The 24,006-nt window shown below is 48.3% G+C and overlaps 1 protein-coding gene across 1 annotated transcript in view; it reads right to left on the bottom strand.

Moving 5' to 3' along the window:
- The window catches only part of LOC139052412 (valine--tRNA ligase, mitochondrial-like), a gene marked incomplete at its 5' end in the record, with an annotated part of 290,547 nt that overhangs the window by 247,209 nt on the left and 19,332 nt on the right, over positions 1-24,006 (bottom strand). Inside the window, one exon of the mRNA XM_070529506.1 lies at positions 23,293-23,412. Within this exon, the coding sequence (XP_070385607.1) occupies positions 23,293-23,412 (120 nt within the window). The remainder of the gene's footprint in view (positions 1-23,292; positions 23,413-24,006) is intronic.

Below are 24,006 nucleotides of genomic sequence, written 5' to 3'. Positions count from 1 at the left end.
ATGTCTGCTTAGGTTAGTGCACTGTCCGTCTTCCTGGTTTCTGCGTTTGCTCTATCAGCATGGCAGTGCCGACTGCAAAGACATGCCGAGTTCATCACGATGCAGCAATTAAAAGGAAAGTGATCACATGTGCAGAGATGGATAGAAATTGGGCCACATCATGGGCGTTCGGAGTTCCCGAAACTTGCATGTGGGACTGGTGCAAACAGGAGAGGCGTTCTACTTTGGTGGCGGCTACGTACGGTGCGGCCGCGCGGCACCTATCATGAAAGCGATCTGCGATGGACACAGTGTCTACGCACCTAGGCACACCACGCTGTATTCTCGTCGCTTAGTTAGCATTGAAGCGTGAGGCCCACACAAAGGTCAATTCGCTCACTCCTGCTAACGCATTTTGGCTATGTTCACACTTGGTCTTAGAAAAGGCAGAAGCAGCAAAAATTTGACATATTCCGCCAGCCTAGGTGGCAGAACGGGCCAAAAATCAGGCGGTGAGCCCGATCGGTTTTGGACTGACTTTTTCACCACGGCCAAGTGGAAAGCCGTTCCGCTTCACCAGAAGCTGCACTAGCATGTAAACATCCAGTTGTAAAATTTAACATCCTTCATTCTTCATTGTCCATTTTTAGGAAAAACAACTAGCTAAAAGTATCAAAACTACGTCTTTTTCCTCATTCATGATAGATGAAAGTTAAAGATGACGTGTAATTGTGCGAAATGATAGCTTTTAATAACTGATGGGTCAATGAATGAACCTCTCTTGAAATGGTGCGATCAACGGTGCCACCACATGAATGAATGTACTGTTACGTTTCGCCTACGACGCGCGGTAAAGCCGGCGCGAATGCAACGTACGCCGGAGCTTCGTTCAAAGCGGCGGACATTTTGGCCCGTTCGGAGCGGCCGCGACGCATCCCCGCCGAGCGCGTCCCGGCTTGTTCAGTGCCACGTGTCTTTGTGTGTGCGTGTGTGTGTGTGTGCCCACGCTTGTCAAAGCGCGGCAGCCGGGGAGAGGAGCTCCCCCAGTGTGAAGCGAGGAGGTCTGACCGGCGCCGGCCCGGCTGATGCGTCACCTCCTTGTCCCAACGTGTCTCTCAATCCGTCCGTCGCCGCTGTCACGTGGTGTCATCTCGTGACCTTCCTTCTTGCCCGCGACGACAAGAGTATAAGAGCAGCTGCCCCCGGACGCCAGGAGAGAGGCTCCGATTTCTTCTGTTGAGTAACGTGCTCTCCCGTCTCTCTACTTCGGTCGACCTGACCGCCCGCTCTTTGCGATGCTAGAATAAACAAGTTGTTCTGTTAGCAGTCGCCTCATACTTTGCTGGGACCTTCGGATGCTTCCAGTGTGCCCCAGGCCGCCAGGCCAACGCTACCCTTGGGGCTTGCGACCCATTTGCAACAACGGGCGCCAACGGTCCGGTTGCAACAACGGGTGTCAGCACTGAGGTTCCAACAGCTGGTGGCAGCGCTGAGATTCCAACAGCCGGTGCCATCGGTGCGGATCAAATAGTACGCAGAATAGACGGATGTGAGCGAAAGCGGCAGTGGTTTCTGCTGCAGTGGCAAAAAAAACGTGAACATCTTGGACATGTGCGGAAAAGCATTTTCTGCCCGCTTTCGCCTTTCCAACCACTTGCGGCTTCCAAAGTGTGAATGTATCCTTCGTCACTCATGCGTTTTGATAAAGAGTCTCCACGGTCATAGCAGGGGGTGCCCTATATATACCTCCATTGGGACACTCGGTCCCATGCTGATACGCGGTGGCAGCGCCGCTTCCACCACTGGCGGTCGCAGGATATCCAACTGGAAGTAATTCCCAAACAAAACAATGCCTCTATGACGTCACTGATGATGTCAGAGGGAGAGGGCGCGCCGCCTGTAGAAGGGGCTTGTTGCGAAGCCCTACTTTCCCACTTCGCATGCAAGCTGGCTGCATTCGTGCTCTCTTGTAGGTCCGCGAGCTGCGTGGTGACATTGGCCAAATCGCGGCACAGAACCCGCTGAAGTGTGCCGTGTTTACGAAGAGCTTTTTTTTTTGCTGCATTTACATTGGAAGCTTCTATTCATTCTTTAAAGCACTGGGACAGCGCTCATGCACACCAGTGCCAAGCAATTATAACGAAATGTATTTATATAGCAAACAGTCATTAACGACCAATTCTCAGTTAATATATTGATCATCATCATCATCAGCCTATTTTATGTCCACTGCAGTACAAAGGTCTCTCCCTGCGATCTCCAATTACTTTTGTCTTGCACCAACCGATTCCAACTAGCACCCGCGAATTTCCTAATTTCATCACTCCGCGTAGCCTTCTGCCGTACTCCACTGCATTTCCCTTCTCTTGGTACTGTTGGATAAGGACTCTTTTCCTGGCATCACTCGAGTTCCCCGATAACATCCAATTGCCTTCGCATTCCAATTAGGGTGCGCAGGAGCGTGTCTAACACGTTCCCAGACCTGTCAGACAAGTTGGCGACACCCACCTCAGGTGCCGCCCGTTGAGCTATTGTCTCTACCCCTGCTTGACTCTTCCCGAAAGTGCAATGGGAGCATGGCATGGTTTCAGGTAATCTTAGTCCCGAGAAAAGCTGTTTTGCAGCTCTGAAAGCTCGTTTGAAAACAACCCATCTCCTCCAGCTGAGCGCTTCCAGCCACGCCAGTTGTAAGTCACCCGTAAGTAAGTCGCAGTGGAGCCCTCGGAGCGACTCTATCTGCCAAATGTGACTGCACTTGCACAGGCGCCTACCATTGGAGGAAAATGACGACACCTGAGCGGGCTCGATGATTGGCCGCAAATTACATGACCCCGAGAGACCGAAGGGGTTAAAAGTGAGAGACAGGGAGAAAAGAGATGCATTCCTTCATTCATTTTATCGTTCTTCTTGCCACGGGCCGCAGCGACCGATTTGCTGCCAGCCGTCAATGCCTTTATGACTGTTAATTACTTTGTGTTATTACTGTAAATATTGTAAATAAACCTTCAGTTTCATCTCAAAATCCTCCTCAACGTCGGCCAACTCCCGCACTCCACGGCAATAACTGGTAGCAGTGATAGGGATGAAAACTTCATCCAAAGAAGTCCTGAAGAACTGGGAACAGCGAAAAAGAAAGAGCCTTCGACCAAATGAGTCCTGAAGAACTGGGAACAGCAAAGAAGAAAGAGCCTTCGACCGAGGGAGTCCTGAGGAACCGGAAACAGTGGACCGATGAACTAGATGGCGTGGTGCTGCATCTGTGAGTGAGCGCGTGGCTTTTTCCTTTTGATTTGCCAAACTTCAAATTTTGCGTGTTTATTTTGATAGTTCTAGGAACTGAGAATTTGTTGCATATTGTGTGTTTGCACAAATTATTTAAGGAAAACAGTTCTAACCAGCAGTCGGGGCCGCTGCCATGGATCTCAGAAGGTTGACGAAGTCAGACTTGTTATTGTGCGACGAGTTGGGAGTTGATGCAGACGAAAAGATGAAAAAGCCAGCTATCCAAAAGGCAATTCAAGATAGTGGCAATGATTATGAAAGCATTAAGATTGCTTGGGAGGTGATACAAGAAACACGGGAGCATGAGCATTAAGCACGTGAGAGTGAACGTGAGCGTGAGTGCCCAGCACGTGAGAGTGAGCATGAGCGTGAGAGTCAAGAACGTGAGAGTTGACGTGAGCGGGAACAGGAAAAGCATGAGAAAGAGATGGCAGCATTGAAAAAACAGATACAAGATTTGCGGCAGTTAAAAGCACAAAGACAACGGCTGCCTGAAAATTCTGTAGGTAGTACAGAGCAAAAAAATTAGGAAGTATCTAGCAGATTTCCGCCAAAAGCCGACGAGAGGAGTAGTACCTGTGAGACTAGCAGCACATTCGTAGGCGAACGGAAAGGGCTAGCTGCTAATGATGCCTTAGTGGCAACAGAGGCCGTTAAAGGCCGTAGTGAGAGATACGAGGTGATTTGCCAACTCAGCACTGTAGAGACAGCTGGGCCAGCTGGGAATAATTGGCACAGTCACCGCGCATGTGCGTCGCATGTAATGAGCGATCTGGGCCGACGAGATGTGTACCGGCCAGCTTGAGGCGCGAGAAGGCGGCATGAAAGGGAGTTCGAAGATAAAGCACCGTAGAAAGAAGCGTGGTAAAGATCAGAATGCGGTGAATAATGTAGCGCAGCCAAAGACGGTGACAGGCGCAAAAAGCCAGGGCGCGAGGAAAAGAAAGGTGCGGTCGTCATTGACGACGTTGGCGCATCGAGCACGTTTGAGCCACCAGTCAAAAAGAGACAGAGAAGCATGTCCTGCGTGCATGCGGACAAAGGGCACAGGGCAGTTATGTTCCTTGTCATTCCGTCATTCTTTTCGAGGTGCAGCACATAGTGCAAAGGAGTGCAAGATGGCAAGACGAGACGAGGTGGCAGGGAGTCGCGATGCGGTCAGTCGAGTTCATGATGAAAGCCTGGCACCAGGACACAAATTGGCAAGATACTGCAACGTCTTGAAGGAGCTGATAGGGTGTCGGTCCTTCTGTTGTTCCTGGGTAGCTAGAATAGCTTTCGAACCGCGACCACCTCGAGTAACGCTCAAAAGTATGAATCTGTCATAAACGTTTGGAACGGGAGACCAAGATGGCTTTCGTAGAAGTGAAACGTGTTGTTTTGTTTTATTTTTGAGCATATGAAAATTTTCGCAATTTGAGACTGAGTTTGTTTCAATATGTAAGGTATGAGCTTTGTTTATGTTGCCGTTTGAGAGCTTCGAAATTTGAAAGATGCGTTTTATGTAAACCCTTAGTTTCGCGAGGTGTTAATGTGCAGATTTGTGTGTGTGTGTGTGTGTGTGTGTGTGTGTATGTGTGTGTGTGAGAGAGAGAGAGAGAGAGAGAGTGAGTGAGTGAGTGAGTGAGTGAGTGAGTGAGTGAGTGAGTGAGTGAGTGAGTGAGTGAGTGAGTGAGTGAGTGAGTGAGTGAGTGAGTGAGTGACCTGAAGCGTCAAGGTTATTGGTGAGAGGCCTGTGGTAATGTGTGTGTGTATTAGCTAACCTTCTTTATTTTTAGAAGTGTTTTTGTAGTTTCTAAGGTTAAGAGCATAGGTTTTCAGTAAATGCATAATTTGCACTGAGAAGCATTCTTAGTTCCATTAGCACGTGTCCTGTGCAGACGGAAAGAAGCAGAATGTTTATGACTGGGTCGCTCGTGTGTGTTGAGGACGGCTGTGTTCTGACTTCTCTAGCAAGCGTGCGTGGAACTAGTTATTAGAAGACGAATTTTTTTTAAGGGTTCTGCGGAGTGCGTAAGTTACGCAAGTTTAGTTGTTCATTTAAGGTACGTGTCCTATATGGACTAGAGGAAGAAACGTAAGCGTGATGAAACGTCTGCATACGACGCAAGTACACGTGCTGAATAGGGACCACAAAGCTAGCGCGATTGTGATTACGTACCTGTGGAGTTGACCAGACTGTTCAGTGACACCAGTACATGCGATAGGTATGCCACAGCGATAAGGCAAGAACAGGCTGTTTGTGAAGGTAGGCTGCTTAAGTTATGTTCGGGTATTGGTGGTTGGAACTGCTTTATCAAAATTGGGAAAAAGAAAAGAAAACCCAGGGTTGATTTCGACATAGTAATAGCCTGGCGAGTCAGGAGTGAAGAGCCTGCGCCTGCACGTGGTGCACCGCTATGTTGTTTCATTTGTTTTACGTACATTCTCCAGGGCCCGGGATCCCGAAATTCGTCCCACGAGGCTCATAACAGTACACTACATGTTTCATCAGCGTTCCTCATGGCCAGCGAATTGAGTTTGTAAAGGTCGCCACAGTTCAGCCCTGTTTGTTAGGCTGCCACCAGAGTATGGCGCCTCCTGTGACTTGTGAGTGTCTCTATATATGTTTGGGCCCAATAAAGGAGGGTTATTCCCTTTTAGTCCAGGCAAGTGGCTGTACGTGTCGGTCCATTCCTGCGTGCCCGTGCACCGCGGCACTAACCCCGCGACATAGTGTCAGAAGTGGCTGAATAACGCCCCCCCCCCCCCTGCATTAGCCCTCACCTCATAGAAAGGCACCAAGATGTCCCTCAAGACCGGCGAGCCGCCGAAACTGTACGACGTCAACTTCCAGCCGCCGGCACCATTCGACTTCGCGAACCCACCAACATGGGCAACATGGCTCAACTGCTACGAAGACTACGAGCGGTTTCAGGACTGACACAAGCGTCGGAAGACATGCAGGTACGCTCGCTACTGTATTGCATGGGCCTGGAGGCCAGCCCGCTTCTCGAGACCTTCTCGCTCGACACCCAGACGCTCGCTTCATACCAAGCCGTTGCCACCCGCTTCACTGAGCACTTCGTGCACTCGGCAAATGAGCTTTACGAGTCATCGCGGTTCCACAGACGTGTTCAGCTAGCCGACGAAAGTGTTGACATGTACTACGCAGAATTGCACAGGATGGTGAAGCATTGTAACTATCCGTCAGCTGCTGTCGAGGAAAGGCTTGTACGCGACCGGTTCGTCATCGGCCTCAGCAACTCCCATCTCTCAGACCAGCTGTGCCAACACGCGAAGTTGACACTCCAGGACGCTTGGACACAGGCCCGTCAATCCGAAGATGCCGACAGGGAAAAGGCGTTGCCCTAGAACTGCACTGAGCAGTCCCACGAGCTCAACCTCGATGCCAAGCCTCGTTCACCGCAGCCGCAAGCAGAGCGCTCACTTGAGCCGTCCACATGTGAATTCTGCGGCCACGCGCCTCATCGACGTTCAGACTGCCCGGCCCAACGCTCCGCCTGCAACTTCTGCAAAAAGAAAGGCCACTTTGCCGAAGTATGCCGCTCGTGGAAGTTCAAGCAGAACAAGCTCAGCTCCGTTCAACTGCATGCCGTCGGGACGCCCGCCGCGACAAAGTTCGTCGAAGTCACCGTTGACTACACAGGTTCAAGGTCGACTCTGGAGCCGAAGTATCTGCTGTTTCCAGCGACTTTCCTACCTTGCCTGTCAAACTCGACCAAATCAACACTCCGCTCACTGGCCGGGGAGGACAGCCACTGCGCGTGCAAGGCTCGTATAAGGCACGACTTCGGTGGCAAGGGAAAACAAGCTGTCAGCGCCTTTACTTGATCCAGTCTCTCACTGTACCTCTTCTGGGACTGCCAGCTCTCCAAGCCCTCCAAGTAGACAAATTTCTTGATCAACTCAAGACCCACTGCACGCCGAGCTCTTCAATGGATTGGGCACTCTCAAGGTTGAGTACAATATCCAGTTGAAACCTGATGCCGTACCTTTCTCGCTAAGCGTCCCTTGCAGGATCCCCATCCCGCTGCTCGAGATCGTCCGTCGCGAGCTGGACAAATTGGAAAGCACAGGCGCGATATGCAGAGTTGACAAGCCAACACCATGGTGCTCCAGTCTCATTGTCGTCCGGAAAGGCGATGGTTCCTACCAGCTCTGCGTCGACTTGATTCAATTATTCAAGGTCGTCCTCCGGGAACGACACATTCTACCAACTGTCGAGGAAGTCCTTGGCCTCCTCGGCGATGCAACAGTTTCTTCAAAGCTGGATGCGACCACAAGGTTCCACCAGGTGAAGCTCTCTAAAGATTCCTAAGAGCTTACGACATTCATGACCCATATGACGATACTGCTTTTGCCGGTTCCCCTTTGGCATCACCTCTGCGCCAGAGTACTTCCAAAAACAGATGGCAAGGATCCTGGAGGGCCAAGGAGGAATCGCCAATATGATAGATGATATTCTGGTTTTTGGACGCACCCGCCAGGAACATGATGCCAGACTGAGCCAGGCGCCATCTCGCCTTGCAAAAGCCGGCATCACATTGAACAAGGACAAGGGTCATTTTGGGGTACCCGAGGTCTCCTTCCTCGGAGTCATCGTCTCAGCACAGGGCATCAGTCCAGACCCGGGCAAGGTCGAAGCAGTCAAAGCCGTGGAAGCTCCAACGGACGTTGCTTGCGTTAGAAGACTGCTCAGAATGGTGTATTATCTGGCCAGATTCTTGCCACACATCTCAGACGTCACAGCGCCTATCAGAGCCTTACTGAACAAGTCTGCGAGTTGGGTGTGGCAGCACAAGCAAAAGGCAGCATTCGAGAAAATCAAGGAGCTCTTGATGTCATCCAGGTGCATGGCCAAGTACCACCACGCTTGCAGACGCAAGCTCATTCGGACTCGGTGCAGTTTTGCTACAGACGCAACACTCAGGAGAGCGCCGCCCAGTCGCGTTCACTTTGAGGTCGATGACCGAGACCGAGCAGCGTTACAGCCAGACTAAAAAAAGAAGCTTTGGCAACGACGTGGGCTATCCAAAGGTTTGACGAGTTCGTCCGTGGCATCCCCTTCGACGTCGAGAGTGACGATCTGCAACTCGTTTCACTTCTGGGCAAGATGGAACTGGACATGTTGCCGCCTTGTATTCATAGATGATGGCTGAAGACCATGCGATACCAGTTCCGTATGCTGCACGTGCCAGGAAACCTGCTAGCCACAGCCGATACATTGTCGTGCATCACCTACAGGCCACCCACTCCTCTAGACACTATTGAACTTTTTGCAGCACAGGTAGTCGGCTGAACGTTGGAAGGCTTGCCATTCAGCCCTAAAGACGAGCGACAGGCACAAAAGTCTGATGGCAAGTGCAAGGCCCTCGCCTCCTACTGCCAGCATGGTTGGCCACAAAAGACCAAGATACCACTGCACCTCTCAAAGTACGCCTCTGTGGCAAACGAGCTTTCTGTCTGCGACAGCGTTCTGCTGAAAGGTGCCCGGATAGTCATCCCATCATCCCTTCAGCCGGCGGTCTTGACGCTGTTGCACGAAGGTCATCAGGGCATCAACAGGACCAAAGCCCTAGCACGGGAGTCAGTTTGGTGGCCTGGTATCTCAGCAGACATCGCCTCTCTCGTCGCCAACTGCGAACAGTGCACTTCCACCAGCGTGAACTTTGCAGAGCCCCTGTTCTCCGTGGCCCTACCTGGATATCTCTGGGAATACCTTGGAATGGACTTGTTCCACCTCAACGGCCAGACGTTCATCCTGGTGGTGGTGCTAAAGGTTTCCTGAGGTGGTGACCCTGAGGAGCACGACAGCTCAGGCAGTCATCGATGCTCTCAAATCCATCTTTGCCCGCCATGGAATCCCGCAGGAAGTCAGGTCAGACAACGGCCCATCGTTCTCGTCGCAAGAGTTCGCGGCGTTTGCAGCGTCGTACGGCTTTAGCCACGGGACCAGCAGTCCACACTACGCTCAATTGAATGGAGAGGTGGAGAGAATGGTGCGTACAATCAAGGACCTGCTTTGCAAGTCAAAGGATCCTCATCTGGCTCTGCTCAGTTATCGGCATACTCCAGGAGTCGATGGGACTCCTGGAGTATGCCGATGGGACTCCAAGCTGTTGATGGGACGTCAACTCAGAACCAGAGTCCCAAAGCAAGACTCCCAGGTATGTGCCAACTGGCAGCCAACAAAAGATATCGTCGCCAAAGATGTGGCTTACAAGCAGAAGCAGGCCAACAACTACAATATGCATCATGGAGCTCGAGACCTACCACCACTCCAAACAGGTCAGCGTGTCTGGGTGTGACCTGATCAAGTGCAGGCTACGGTCCTCAGTCCGGGGCAAATACCAAGAAGCTACGCGGTCGAAACGGACCGAGGTGGCACCCTATAGCACAACCGGCGTCACCTAGTGCCTTTTGGGCCTACTGCCTCCGGAGAGGAACCACCACCACCGCAGCAAGTTCCCTATCAGGAACCTCAGCCAGCCAATGTCGTGGAATCAACGGTGCCCCTCGGACAGTCTGGGCAACAGTCCCCTGCAGTCAGAGACCGCAGTGACAGTGTGACACGAAACACGTTGTGGCCGGCCTGTTCTTCCGCCGCGCCGTTTGAACTTGTGAAACTTTTGACGTGTTCGGCTTCCTGAGTCCCTCCCGTCTAACCTTCAATGCTTCAATGGGGGACATAGAGGACGCGACAGTTCAGCCCTGTTTGTTGAGCTGCCACCAGAGTGTGGCGCCCCCTGTGACTTGTGTGTGTCTCTATATATATTCGGGCAAAATAAAGGAATGTTATTCCCTTTTCATCTAGGCAAGTGGCTGTATGTGTCGGTCCGTCCCTGCGTGCCTGTGCTCCACGGCACTAACTACGCGACAGAGTTCACCGGCCATTCTGAAGTGTCGGGGCAAGGAGGAGCTGTTGGATACTGACCCTTTTTATGGCATCACTCAAGTTTCCCGAAAACATCCAATCGCCGTCGCATTCCAATTAGGGTGTGCAGGAGCGCGTCCAACACGTTCCCGGACCTGTCAGACAAGTTGGCGACACCCACCTCAGGTGCCGCCCGTTGAGCTATTGTCTCCACCCCTGCTTGACTCTTCCCGAAAGTGCAACGGGAGCATGGCATGGCTTCAGGTAATCTTAGTCCGGAGAAAAGCTGTTTTGCAGCTCTGAAAGCTCGTTCGAAAACAACCTGTCTCCTCCAGCTGAGAGCTTTCAGAAGTGGAGGCAACACCAAGGCCACGCCGGTTGTAAGTCACCCGTAAGTAAGTCACAGTTGAGCCCTCGGAGCGACTCCATCTACTGAATGTGACTGCACTTGCACGGGCGCCTACCATTGGAAGAAAATGACGACACCTGAGCAGGCTCGACGATTGGCCGAAAATGACGTGACCCCGAGAGACTGAAGAGGCTAAAAGCAAGAGACAGGGAGAAGAGAGATTCATTCCTTCACTCATTCATTTTTTCGTTCTTCTTGCCACAAGCCACAGTGTCCGATTTGTTGCCGGCCATCAATGACTTTATGACTGTTAATTACTTTGTGTTATTACTGGAAATATAGTAAATAACCCTTCAGTTTCATCTCAATATCCTTCTCAACGTCGGCCAACATCCGCACTCAACGGCAAGATCCAATAGTACCCATTCTGTAACCCTAATGGTTCAACGGTTATCTAACCTGCACATTACATGACCTGCCCAGATCAATTTCTTTCTCTTAATCTCAATTAGAATATCGGCTATATGCGTTTGCTCACTGATCCAAACCGCTCTCTTTCTGTCTCTTAATGTTATGCCTAGTATTCTTCGTTCCATCACTTTTTACACGGTCCTTAACTTGGTCTCAAGCTTCTTTGTCAGTCTCCAAGTCTCTGCCCCCTATGTAAGCACCGGTAAAATGCACCAATTGTATACTTTCCTTTTCATTGATAACGGTAAGCTTCCAGTCAGGAGCTGACAATGTCTGCCGTATACGATCCAACCCATTTTTATTCTTCTATGAATTTCCTTCTCATGATCAGGGTTCCCTGTGATTAGTTGACCTAGGTAAACGTACTCCTTCACAGACTCTAGAGGCTGAATGGCGATCCTGAACTCTTGTTCCCTTGCCAATCTAGCCATCATTATCTTTCTCTTCTGCATATTAACCTTTAACCCCATTCTTACATTCTCTCTGTTAAGGTCCTCAATCATTTGTTGTAACTCATCTGCAGTGTTGCTGAATAGAACAATGCCATCGGCAAATCGAAGGTTGCTGATATATTTGCCATCGATCCATACTCCTAAGCTTGAATACTTCGTCCAAGCATGCAGTGAATAGCATTGGAGTGATTGTGTCTCCCTGTCTGACCCCTTTCTTTATAGGTATCTTCCTACTTTTCTTGTGTAGAATTAAGGTAGCTGCGGAATCCCTGTAGATGTTTTCCAATGTATTTACGTAAACGGTCTGTACTCTTTGATTACGTAATGCCTTTATGACCGCTGATATCTCTACTGAATCAAATGCCTTTTCATAATCTATGAAAGCCATATTGAGTGACTTACTGCAATATGCAGATTTCTCTATTACCTGATGAGTGACATGGATGTGATCCATTGCAATGTATCCCTTCCTGAAGCCAGCCTGTTCCCTTGGTTGACTAAAGTTCAGTGTTGCCCTTGTTCTACTGGGGATTATTTTGGTGAATATTTTATATAATACTGGGAGTAAGCTAATCGGCCTATAATTTTTCAATTCTTTAACGTCTCCCTTTTTGTGGATTAGTATAATGTACACATTCTTCCAGTTTTCCGGGACCTTTGCAGTCAATAGACACTTTGTATACCAGGCCACCAGTTTTCCAAGCATTATTTCTCCTCCATCTGTGATTAGATTGATTGTTATTCCTTCTCCTGCCGCTCTTCCTCGCTTCATGTCTTGCAAGGCCCTTTCGACCTCATCGCTAGTTATAGGAGCAGTTTCTGCATTCTGTTCGTTATTGTCTCTAATGGAGGTATCCTGACTCCTCTGGGTACTGTACAGGTCAGCATAGAATTCTTCCGCTGCTTTTACTATACCTTCAAGATTGCTGATGATATTACCCTGCTTATCTTTCAGTGCATACATCTTCGTTTATCCTATGCCAAGTTTCCTTCCCAATGATTTCAGGCTGCGTCCATATTTTATGGCTTCTTCAGCCTTTCTCACATTGTAGTTTCGAAGATCAGTTATTTTCGCCTTGTTGATCAGTTTTGAAAGTTCTGCGAATTCTATCTTATCTCTTGAGTTGGACACTTTCATTCTTTGTTTCTTTATTATGTCTTTTGTTACTTGGGAGAGCTTGCCTACTGCTTGCCTTGGTGCCTTGCCTGCCACTTCAATTGCTGCCTCTGAAGTCATCCCAGTTACGGTTTCATTCATTACCTCTATGTCAACTTCATCTCTCTGTTCTAAGGCTGCATACTTGCTTGCTAGTACGAGCATGAATTCGTCTGCTTTTACCCTTACTGCCTCTAGGTTGAATTGTTTCTTCTTAACCAATTTTACTCTTTCTCTCTTCAACTGAGGTGAATCCTAGCCCTCACTAGCCTATGATCACTGCACTTTATCCTACCTATCACTTCTACATCCTGCACTATGCTGGGATCGGCAGAAAGTATGAAATCAATTTCATTTCTTGTTTCACCATTAGGGGTTTTCCAGGTCCACTTTCTGTTGCTACGATTCCCGAAAAAGGTGTTGAGTATTCGCAGCTTATTCCTTTTTGCAAATTCTACCATCTCACCTCTAGCATTCCTCGAATCGATAACGTAGTTGCCAATTGCTTGTCTACCAGCGTGCTTTTTCCACACTTTTGCATTGAAGTCGCCCATTACTAGAGTATACTGAGTTTGCACTTTTCTCATCGCTAATTCAACATCGTCATAAAACTGATCTACTTCATCGTCATCCTGACTGGATGTTAGGGCATAGGCTGGAACTACCTTTAATCTATACCTCTTATCAAGTTTGATTACGACCACTGCTACCCTCTCATTAACGCCATAGAACTCATCAATGTTGCCCTCTATCTCCACATGGATTAAGAATCCTAACCCCGTATTGCTTCTCACCTGGGAGACCTCTATAGCAGAGGACATGGCCATTAGTCAGCACTGTATACGCTTCACCAGTTCTAATCTCACTAAGGCCGATGATATCCCAAACAATGTCTGATAGTTCCTCACAGAGTCCTGCATGGCAAGTATTAGGACACTGCTTTGACACAACAGCAAAGCAAAGAACCGCCAATTCACACACAAACAAAAACTTAATGGCATTCTTCATCACCGGGGGGTTACCAGTTTGTACTTAATTAGCATTAAATACTCTATACTTGTATTACTGGTGTTATTAAAAACATTTTTGCCAGCAAAACAAATAACATTGTGCCTCGTCTATAATACAAGTGCTGAAAAACGTTGCAAAGACCCAAGCTGTACCTAAAGCAAGGTAAAAGCGTATGGTACCGTCTACGGTCCAAAATTCAGATAAAATAGAGTGCTTCAACCTTCTTCAGTACAATATCTTAGTAATGGTGCATCAAAACGCGACAAGAAATTACATGCATGCATCCTTTTGCAGTCATTGCTTTTGAAATTTGATAAAACATCAGGGCTTCTGCCGACACCTGCAGCCTTGATACAGGTGTCGACAAAGTAAAGACTGTACAAAATGTATAGCCCAACAAACACGCAGTCAAGCCCTTCAGCTCAAGTATTTCACCAACAGCAGATGGGCTGCCGTCCTGACAAATGGATTGAGCGACACTGCTCTTATGTCAGGCCGCTGAGGCTTGAACAGAACTGGTTTACTCATGCAACATGAATACCTACTCAGAAAATAAAGTGAAATAATAGTGCTTACCAGCTGTATTTAGGAAACCTTAAAAACTTCGCGGAAATGGAATTCCTGGTGCTAGAACAGTACAGAGCTGTGCAACAGATGTGAAACTGCGATTTAGCTATCTTCGTCTAATGCTTGGTTGACCTGGTTCCCTGAATCTTTCGTTCGTCGACGCCCAATCGAGCTTCTCTGTCTTATCTTTCCTATCTTCGTACTTGGGATGACAACCAAAGCAGATGACCAAGCGCGATCCAACTTGTGATATCGCTGACCAAGTGGCAAGGGTGAGCGGGTGTAAGCTCGACAGACGCACGAAGACAACCACTTCCCGCACTTCGCCCGATTTAAAATTAACAAAAAGAGAAATAAAATAAATAAGTTAGAATATCCGGCAACTGCTAGGAGTGCGCATTTTCCTTGAAACAGAAATTAGCATTCGCCTTCCAGGGGTTGGTCACAGCGTGAGACGTGTTGATGTTTGCTTGTGTGCACCTGAGCGATTTCGGTTTCGGTTTCTGGGTTCCGATTGATTTAGTAAAAACTTTATTATTCCCTCGAGCTGGGGTGCCCGCCTCTTAACCTACATGTAGGTAAGGGGGGAGGACGAAGCAGTCCCAGCGCGTTGAGGACGGTGAGTCTTCGCGGCCTCAACGGCCAGGCGGATTGCTCGACGCTGGTCGTCTTCGGCCTCGCTCTGGAGCAAGGCCTCCCAGGCTTCTCTGCTGTCAATGTTTTCCTTGGCCCCTGGGGAGCCAGCACACTCCCATATTATATGGTCTAGCGTACCTCTTTGCTTACAAATTTTGCAGAGGGTGTCGTTATAGTCCCTCGTCTGTGTTAAGTAGATCCGATGTGGTGATGTACAGTTGTTTCCCTGGAGGCGTTGCCAAATGCGTGCGTCCTACAGAGAGAGAGACTGATGCAGAGGCAAAAAGATGCTTCTTTCGGCTTTGTAATGATCGACAATTTCCCTGTACGTGATGATGCTATCTTTTATCCCTGGAACTGGCTGCTCTAGAGTTGCCCGGTGGTAGAGTGCTCGGGCGAGCTTGTGAGTGGCTTCGTTGCCTGGGACTTCTTCATGGGCCGGAACCCAAATAAATGTTATGTCCCTCCTGGGAGGGTTTTTGAGTAGAATGTGGAGGGCTTCTTCCGAGATTCTCCCGTTGCTAAAATTTCCGATAGGTAATTTGCTATCGCATAATACTCCCGCTTTTGTACCCGTACAAGTGAGTGCTACTGCAACCTCCTCGGCTGTACAGGCGTCCCTCGTGCACATGAAGCACGTTATCTTAACGCGCCCGTCGCCATCAACCACCGTCGATACCGCAGCCCCGTCTCTGCCGCAAGCGGCGTCCACGTACGCTACTTTGTGCGCGGGTGCGTTTTTAAGTTTATTTACTACAGCCTTAGCCCTGTGAGCTCTCTTCCCTTTGTTGTAGATAGGATGCATATATTTAGGTATGGGGGCGATTCGGAAGCATTTACGCACATCCAACGGAATGTCTTTCTTGTCAGTCAGGGCACCCTTGTCGCATTGGATTCCTACCCATTCCATGATTTTTCTCCCTGTTTTAGACTGGCCTAATCTTTCCAACGGAGACACTCGTACTGCCTCAGTGGGCTCAACTAGCGTGTTGTGAACCCCCATTTTGAGGAGGAGGTCAGTCGAGGTCGAGTCTGGGAGCCCTACGGCTCTCTTAACGCTCTTCCTGATGATCGCATCTATTTTCTCCTTTTCTTCTGGTTTAAACACAAGATACGGTGTGGCATACGCTATACGGCTGGTAATGAAGGCTTGCATGGGTCTGAGGAGGCTGTTCTCTTTGAGGCCCCTGCCTTTGAGTGAAATTCTCCTAAAGATCCCCGCGACCTGCGCCGCATATCCTTCTAGCTTTTTGATTGTCGTGAGGTTGCATCCATTTCTCTGGATATATATGCCCAGAATTCTGATTTCCTCCACCTTGGGAACTTCATTTCCGTTTACGAAAACATTGATGGGTCTGCTGCTCCCAGCGCGTCCCCTTTGATGTTTTGGCTCAATGATTAACAGCTCCGATTTCTGTGGCGAGCATGCCAAGCCTCTGCTGGCCGCATACTCTCCCACCATATTCGCCGCTATCTGTAGTTTAAGTTCGATGGCTGCGTCACTGCTCTGCCAGCAGAGGTAAACAACTGGTGACTCGAAGTGCATGTCGCGATTATTATAATTATTGTGAAGAGCGTCAACAACGGTAAGAAAATATTTCGGCTTGCGAGAGTCGGCGATTCATACCGAAGCGCCGTCAGTTTTAGCTTTGAAGTGAACCGGAAATGGCCTAGCGACGATATCGGCGAATGATCAGCGGCGGTGAGACTGCCGGCGGTGCCAACCACTCCTCGGTCACTGATTGGCCACTTCGCCGTACAACTGCCGCACAAATGGGTCCCAGTCCGATCCTCTCTACAGCAAGGAAACCTCGCCGTTCGCGAGCGAAACCACCGTCGCACGACAGCCCGCGAACGGCAAACGGCGTGCGGCGAGTTGACATGCCGGTAACGTGGACGGGCCTTTACACGTTGAGAAACGTCAAGCGAACGAGAGACCGCTCCGAGCTGCCAAACTATGCTACTCGCAGATGTCATGCTCTCCGCTACAGCGCTGTGCATGTCTCGGTTAGCCAGGAGCCAGGGTTAGCTCGGTTTCAGTGTTCTAGAAGCCTGTAGCATAGAGAAAAAATTTTTAGAATGACAGAAAGCTGAGCTAGTTGGTAAGGATTCATAATGCAAAGAAGGGGTAAGGCATTCAGACACGGACACAAGAGAAGTGGACAACACGAACGCTGTATATCCTGGTGCCTTTCGGAGCCGGCTGGCTAGTGTTATACTCAAGGCCCATCCACGTTACCGGCACGGCAACTCCCCACACGCCGTTTGTCATTTGCGGGCCGCCGTGCGGTGTTCGTGTTGTCTGCTTCTCTCCTCTTGTGTCCGTGTCGGCACGCCTTACCCTTTCTTTGCATAAAGAATTTCTATATGCCTGTAGCTCGTTCATAGTGGAGGCTATGCCCGGTCACTCGGTTCAGCAGGCCCCATAATCGTCATTTCATCGCTACTCATCATACCGTATTTACACGATTGTAAGTTGACCCCTTTTTTTAAATTTGAAAGTCTGAAGTTGGGGGGGTCGACTTACAATCGAAACCAAAACATGGCCCCGCCAAAAAAAGCGATACTAACGGGAGCTACAACGTAGTTACAATTTTATGTTTGCTCTATGGCCCTACCCGTATCTTTTCGCTATCCCGTGTGTTTGTTCACTTTTCGGAAGGGTTTTTCGACATTTTTGAAAGTCTTACAGTGCATGCAACACTCATGAGGGGGGGTGTCGATAGTTGATGGAAGCGCCGCTGTTCCCATTCGCGGCGCCACCCTCAGAACGGCGGCGCTTCCGGGGAGTATCGGTAGTTCATGGAAGAGCAGGCAGCGCTCTTGGGTTTCTCTTTCTTTGTTTAAAGGCATTGGTATTCGTTTGACCAACTTTTTGACGCATTCCACTTGACTGTCGGCTACGTGCTACTTCTATGCTTCCCCAGTCATCATGAGTGCTCCAGGCCCACTAATTGTTCGGCACTCGTTCACAGCAGCGTACAAGAGAGCTGCCATTCCTTACGCCGAAGAAACAAATCACTGCGCAGCGGGCCAAAATTTCTATGTTTCTAAACGGGTGGTGCGAGAGTGGCGACTGCAGCGAAGCGAAATTTCCACCCTGCGACGTCAAGTGAGAAATTTCCTACGTGCCTAAGTCTGGGCGCTTTCCGGAGCTGTAGGCTAAGCTTGCAGCGTACGTCGCTGAAATGCGTGATTGGTCCCTGCCACTGAAGTGCGATGTGGTCATGAAACAAGCCCGGACCTTCGCCTTAATTTTAAGGTTCTGCTCCGCCGTGAGTACAACGAGTGGCTGGCGGCAGAAGACTGCGAAATTACGCCAACCAAATCTGTCGAAAGAGCCTCCCTCACGGCTGCGTGTGGTTGGGTGCATTTGGCATGGGCTGCTGTTCTGCAAGATGTCCTGGTGCGGTCGTTTGCGAAATTTGAAATTTCGCTGGACCACGACGCACTGTGGGACCGCACCAACGATGACGATGGCAGCACTAGTAAAGACGAGTAGTCCAGTGACCATGTCAGCTACTAATAAATTTTCGTTATCAAATGCGCCCTCGGGTATGCTCTCCTATTTCTTTTTTTTTTTCCGGTCAAGCGATATGGGGGAGTCGACTTACATTCGAGTCGACTTACAATCGTGTAAATACGGTACGTCACGTTTTTGTGCTAGTGTGCTATGACGTCAATATTTACGTTCCTCCGCTGTGACGTCATAACAGACGCGCTAGCAATGGGTCTCGACCACGAGAAGGGGCTTTTAATGACTTTTTGGAGCAGAATTAAAATTATTTTGAAATGTTTGCAGCGTCCAATACCTCGTTGTGAGTGTCTTCGCATACAGAAGCAGCCTACAACAGACTTTCTATAGCCTTAAAATTTGGTGTCTCCACCCCTTTAACTTTGTCAGTAAGCGAATGTTTGAAAGTTTATATGGCCAATAAAACTACTATCCTTACTATATGTACTTTTCATGTTTTCTTCAGCAAGTCTGTTGTTAGGTTTTGCTTAAATCAATGGTCTTAACAATCATACTCTGGTGAACCTTTTTGCTGGGCGTTCATGGCTTTCACATGTCTGCATGTGTATAGTTTCATCAAAAGTTTTTGGTTAATAAAATCTACATCCAAAAAGCTTTCAAGAAGGGATGGGCAAATAGTGAATTTGAGGTTCGAAGCAAATAGTGATTTGGTCGAATAATTTATAATTGAATAGTTCGAATAGTATATATCACATACCAAAACGTCGTTAATTCAGATTTCACGGGACTGAAAAAAAAATATGTCCGAGTCGGAATTAATCGAACATCACATTTTCAAGGGTGTCAAGAAAACAATAAGCAAATGCTTACTATGTCAACACGCCTTTATTAGTAAATGGATGACCAAATCCTTTTGCTATTTTGCACAAAAGCACTGTGGAGGCTGCAATTCTCGTCATCTCATGACTGATTAGAGGCTCTCGCAGTGGCGATCGAGGCCTTGCGACTTTTTTCGCAGCACTACCAGGCGCGTGCCTTCATTTGCAACCCGCTTTGTGCTACCACATGTTCATCCCAATTATTTTTTCGCCAGTGAGCTGATCGTCAAAAGGTCACACGTCCATCGCGATGTAGCCAGTGCTTTTCATCCTTGACAGCTTTGCACCGAGCTAAAACGAAACAACTGTTTGCCACAATCGCTACAAAGGAAACTGCAGCTGCTATTAACACAGTATGAATGGCAACTTTGCGTTGTATCTGATGAATAAACCAGACCACTGGCCATCCTGCATGGTAAATAAATGCGGTTTGCAAACATGGCACCAAAATAAAATACAGAAATGCTTGCCATAGGGCTACAGAAGAGGCACCAAAAATCCCACATTTTGTTAAACAGATCCTGTGTGTCGACAAGGCAATTTTTGGTACATTTTGCTAAGAATTTCAGTTTCGATTTCATAGGCCCTTGGGTACGCTCATCAAGTATATGTAGTTCATTTTTACACATTTACAGAGTACGGATGCATTCACAGTTCATCTTTTGTGAGTGCGCAAGCCTTGACGCTTCCTGAAAATTATGCCTGCTTTAAATTATTGGAATCAAAATGGGAGCCCATTTATTATTCGTTCATACATGTCCTGCATAGTTACCCGCAAGAAAACATGACTTGCGAGTTGTGTTTCATCTTTTCACATAATACAGCTGCTGATAAATGCGTTACATACCCAGAAAATGTTGAAAAAGCTGTTGAAAAAAAATTTTGCTACTCTTAGCTCCTTGCTGGATTTTTTTTAGCTTCTTCTAACTACTTTCACGTTGCCATCTAGCCACTTTTGCTCGCCGACATTTAGCAACACCGATTTCCTCATTATGAGTGGTACCGCACTGTAAACAAGACATGTTTCAAAGGCTGTGCACGTACAAAACATGTAGACCAAGCAGTCACCCGTGTCCGGGAATCAAAGGATAGGATCAATATGTGCCCTCACTTCATTGACGAGGTGGTCCCTCCGCTTTCCGAGTGCCGTACAGCCACTGCTAAGCATTTCGCTGACTCTGCACTAAACCGCAACTTTGGACACCAAGGTTAGGCGTAGCCGTGACGGGACACTCGCCCTTGATACATGTTCATACCCATAGACGAATGCACGTAGGTCTGGCGCGAGATAATGAGCATAGACTGAACTCACGGCAGCGCGCGTGAAGCAGAGTTCGTGGGCGATCAGTCGGCAACTACTGTGAGCACATGCAATAAAAGTTCTTATGTGTGTGTACTGGTAGGAATGGCGAAAGCTCACATGTGGATAACGTTCCAAACTGAAGAATTTGCAAAACACAGTTTAAACTGACAGCGTCATGAAGTCAAGGTCACACCTCCCATACCTGCACTTTGCAACGATGCGCATCCTGACAGGTGAACATGAAACGCACTTGCAGCCTCAACCTGTTATTCCGCGTTTCTGGAGTTGTAAAAAAAACAACAAATTGATTTTACCGTCACAATTCATTTTGACTCCACTCCACTGGTGAAAGATATCAGTTGGCGGCTCTACTCCCTTTCCGCACACAAAATGAAAACCAAAGAGCAACAATGCACACGCCTTTAGTGTGGACTGCACACCGTAGACAAGTGGCCGCAGCAAACGGATTCTCTATCACCAAGTCAAACCTCGCAAGCCCACTGAGCCAGCACGCTGTTGCCACGCTTTCTTTTTCCTTTTTTTCCTTATTTGTCTGCTCATTCCACATCTCCTCCTCCGCATTGCCCTCGTCACTCTCTCCTTCGCCGACGCACCTCGTTGACATGCACGTTCACTGCCTCGCTTGTTTGCAGGATTTTCCGGCAACTGCATTATAACCGGCATGCTGTCTCACAAGTCTGCACTATAAGCGGTATGCATACGCATTGAATTCTATAGAAAAATGAACGGGAGTCAGAAAAGACCCCATTACAGTTCTGCACTATAAGTCGTCATGGCACAAGTGGCATGAGCTGTATTATCCTTTTGGAAAATTCTCTGCAGAATATATTTCTTGGTAGGCAAAGCATTCATTGCAAGCCTTCTTTGGGTTTTGGGCAAAAGTGTTTCGGACCCCTTTAATGTTCATTGTACTGCACTCACTTAATCAAGATGAATAAGCATTGATGCGAAATCGAGCAAGCCTGAACAAGCAGGTGACAAAACAACACTCCCGTTTGCTGGTGCGTGCAAGCTCACACCTGTGCATCTACACATAAGCAGATGGAGCGGGACAGATTGTACGTGTCCAAGCACAGTGCGAGAATGGATACCTATTCCAGACAGATATGGGCGCTCTGGCTTCCTCGCGTTTCCACACACCTGGCTATGCAGCTACGTGGTGCAATCAACCCACAGCGAAGCAGATTTATGTTGCACAAAGTCAAAACGTTTATGAGTGAGTCAAGTGGGTGTGCGCTGGCGCATGTCTCTTGTACAGTCGAACCCACTTATAACGATTCCGGTTTTAACAATAGTATATCAGTTATAACGAGAAGCTGCTGCACCATGAACTTTTCTATGTTTTGCATGGTGAAATAACTCGCTTACAACAATGCCCCAATGCCGCATTATCGGTTATACCGATTAAGTCTGGCTGCTCGGTGTCCGAGCCAAAAGGTAGTGAAATGCGAAATCTTTGAAAAGAAAAAAAAGAAAACGAGAAATTGGAGCCGCTGCATGATGGCCCGCTGCTCGAATGGCTGCCGCATACTCATTTTTCAGCCTTCTCCACGCGCCTCTCTCCTGTCGCCCTTCCACCCCTCCGAACATGAATGGGCTGCAGCTATATCTCTACGTCACGCCACCCTCCGAAAAACGAATGGATCTTGTCAACTGCGCTGCTCGCATCTTGCTCGCTGGCTCCTCATTCAGCGCAGTTCAGCAAACAGCATAATCGTCCATGTTCGTCTTTGTTGGTTACGTTGAAACCTGTTCCTGGCCATGTGGCTTCTCAGCCTCTTTTGACTCGCTGCTGAAACGGAAGATGACGGACTCGCCCACTGATAATCGGCAATCCACGACATTGCCTATGAAAAGAATGCGCACGGCTATAGATTTGGAAACGAAGTGCTTCTAACTGATGAGGCGATCGTCGCAAACTGGATAGCTTGCACTGGATAGCGATGGCGGTGACGGCAGCGATGACACGGTAGGGCAGGCTGCTTCAACGTTGTCCTCACAGGAGGCTCAGCAGATGATTCAGTCCTTCCGGGGCTTTGTTTTTATGAGGAACCTTCTGCTGCACTACGTGGAGCATCTGGATACCTTGGAGAAGGATGTCGGCAAGGCTAACGAACATAGGGTTTTCTCATGCAATGCAATGCAACGTACGTGGCGAGACTCTTGTGGCGATCTCGGCTAAGCGTTTCTTCTCGATTTATCAAGCTGACAGGCTGCTGCGGCAACCTCCTGGAATTTTTTAAAAGGCCCCTTTTGGGCCCACCAAAGCGCTGCCTCGGCGGTGTTCGCATATCGCTTGCCACCCGTGACCCCATAGTGCCATTCTATAACACCGACAGCCGCGGCTTGTTACACATGATCGGAGCGCCCAGGAAGCAGTTAAACGAGTGAGCACAACCAGCAGCCAGGTGGAGGAAGATGGTGGGAAGGGGCACTGGCCTCCCCGCCATTATAGTTTGCTAAGATCAGCTCTGCCATCCGCCTATTTTGATTTTTTCATGCAATCCGGTTTTAACAATTATTGGTTATAACAATGGAATTTTCGTGGCATTTGAATATTGTTATAAGAGGGTTCGACAGTAGATGCAAACCATCATTCCTCACGAGGCATGGCAAACGCAAGCTGCACAGATGCAAGTTCGCATGCGTCGACAAGCGTACATGTAGGCTCAGCTTTAGGCTTCCATCTGGTTTTCATATACATTTCTGCGATGTCATTATGAAATTTGACTTAATTAGCGCTTAGAGTAATCACATTTCTTCCTCAGAGACAAAATAAACAGCTGATTCAGTAAAGCGTATAATGAATGAAAAACTAGCCCACATGATGCTTACCTCACTGTCCGAGATGGCCGAATGTAGCCAGTAGCACCAGTTCACCATCTTCTTTTCCCGGTAGATAAGACCCGCATCGAAGAGCCGCACAAACGCTGTCGTGACCGCTTCACTTATCGGCTGCACCAATTTCAAAAATTAACATGAGATTTTTTGCTCAATATTCTTTGAACTCTAAACCAGCATAAGTGTTTCGTTACATTATGTCAGGTGGCCCAGCATAGAGATCTGCAACACAACAGCCTTGACTCAAAGATACTACCTGGTGCAATATGCCAGGCCCACTATATTGTTTGCAAAGCCTAGCTTTAAAAGCAAAACAACACAATTTTAAACTTGTCACAACCATGGCAAAAGTGAAGTGTCACAAGCCAGAAATTCGCTACCCTTAACAATCACCCTCAATATAGGATGCCATGCTTTACAGCTTCCTTATCAACTATTATTTTATACAACAAATGAACCTACCTGATCATTATGGTTGGCTGCAGTTTTATTATTATTAATGTATATTATTGCTAGCCCCAACTGTAGTAGGAATGGCAGGGTGGCACAAAGCCCACTTCAAGAAGACAAGAGAAAAGTGCACAATAAGTAAGATCAACTAAAAAAAACATATTATGATGCACACATTTGTGCTGAGCATCAAGACAGATAAACTTGACAAAATAAATTTGACGTCTTAGCAACTAGGGGAGATCTTGAAACTGATAT

Source organism: Dermacentor albipictus, unplaced genomic scaffold (assembly GCF_038994185.2).
Source record: "Dermacentor albipictus isolate Rhodes 1998 colony unplaced genomic scaffold, USDA_Dalb.pri_finalv2 scaffold_22, whole genome shotgun sequence".
Taxonomy (NCBI): Eukaryota; Metazoa; Arthropoda; class Arachnida; order Ixodida; family Ixodidae; genus Dermacentor; species Dermacentor albipictus.
The sequence above is the reverse complement of the archived record's forward strand: the minus strand, read 5'-3'. Positions and strand labels throughout refer to the sequence as shown.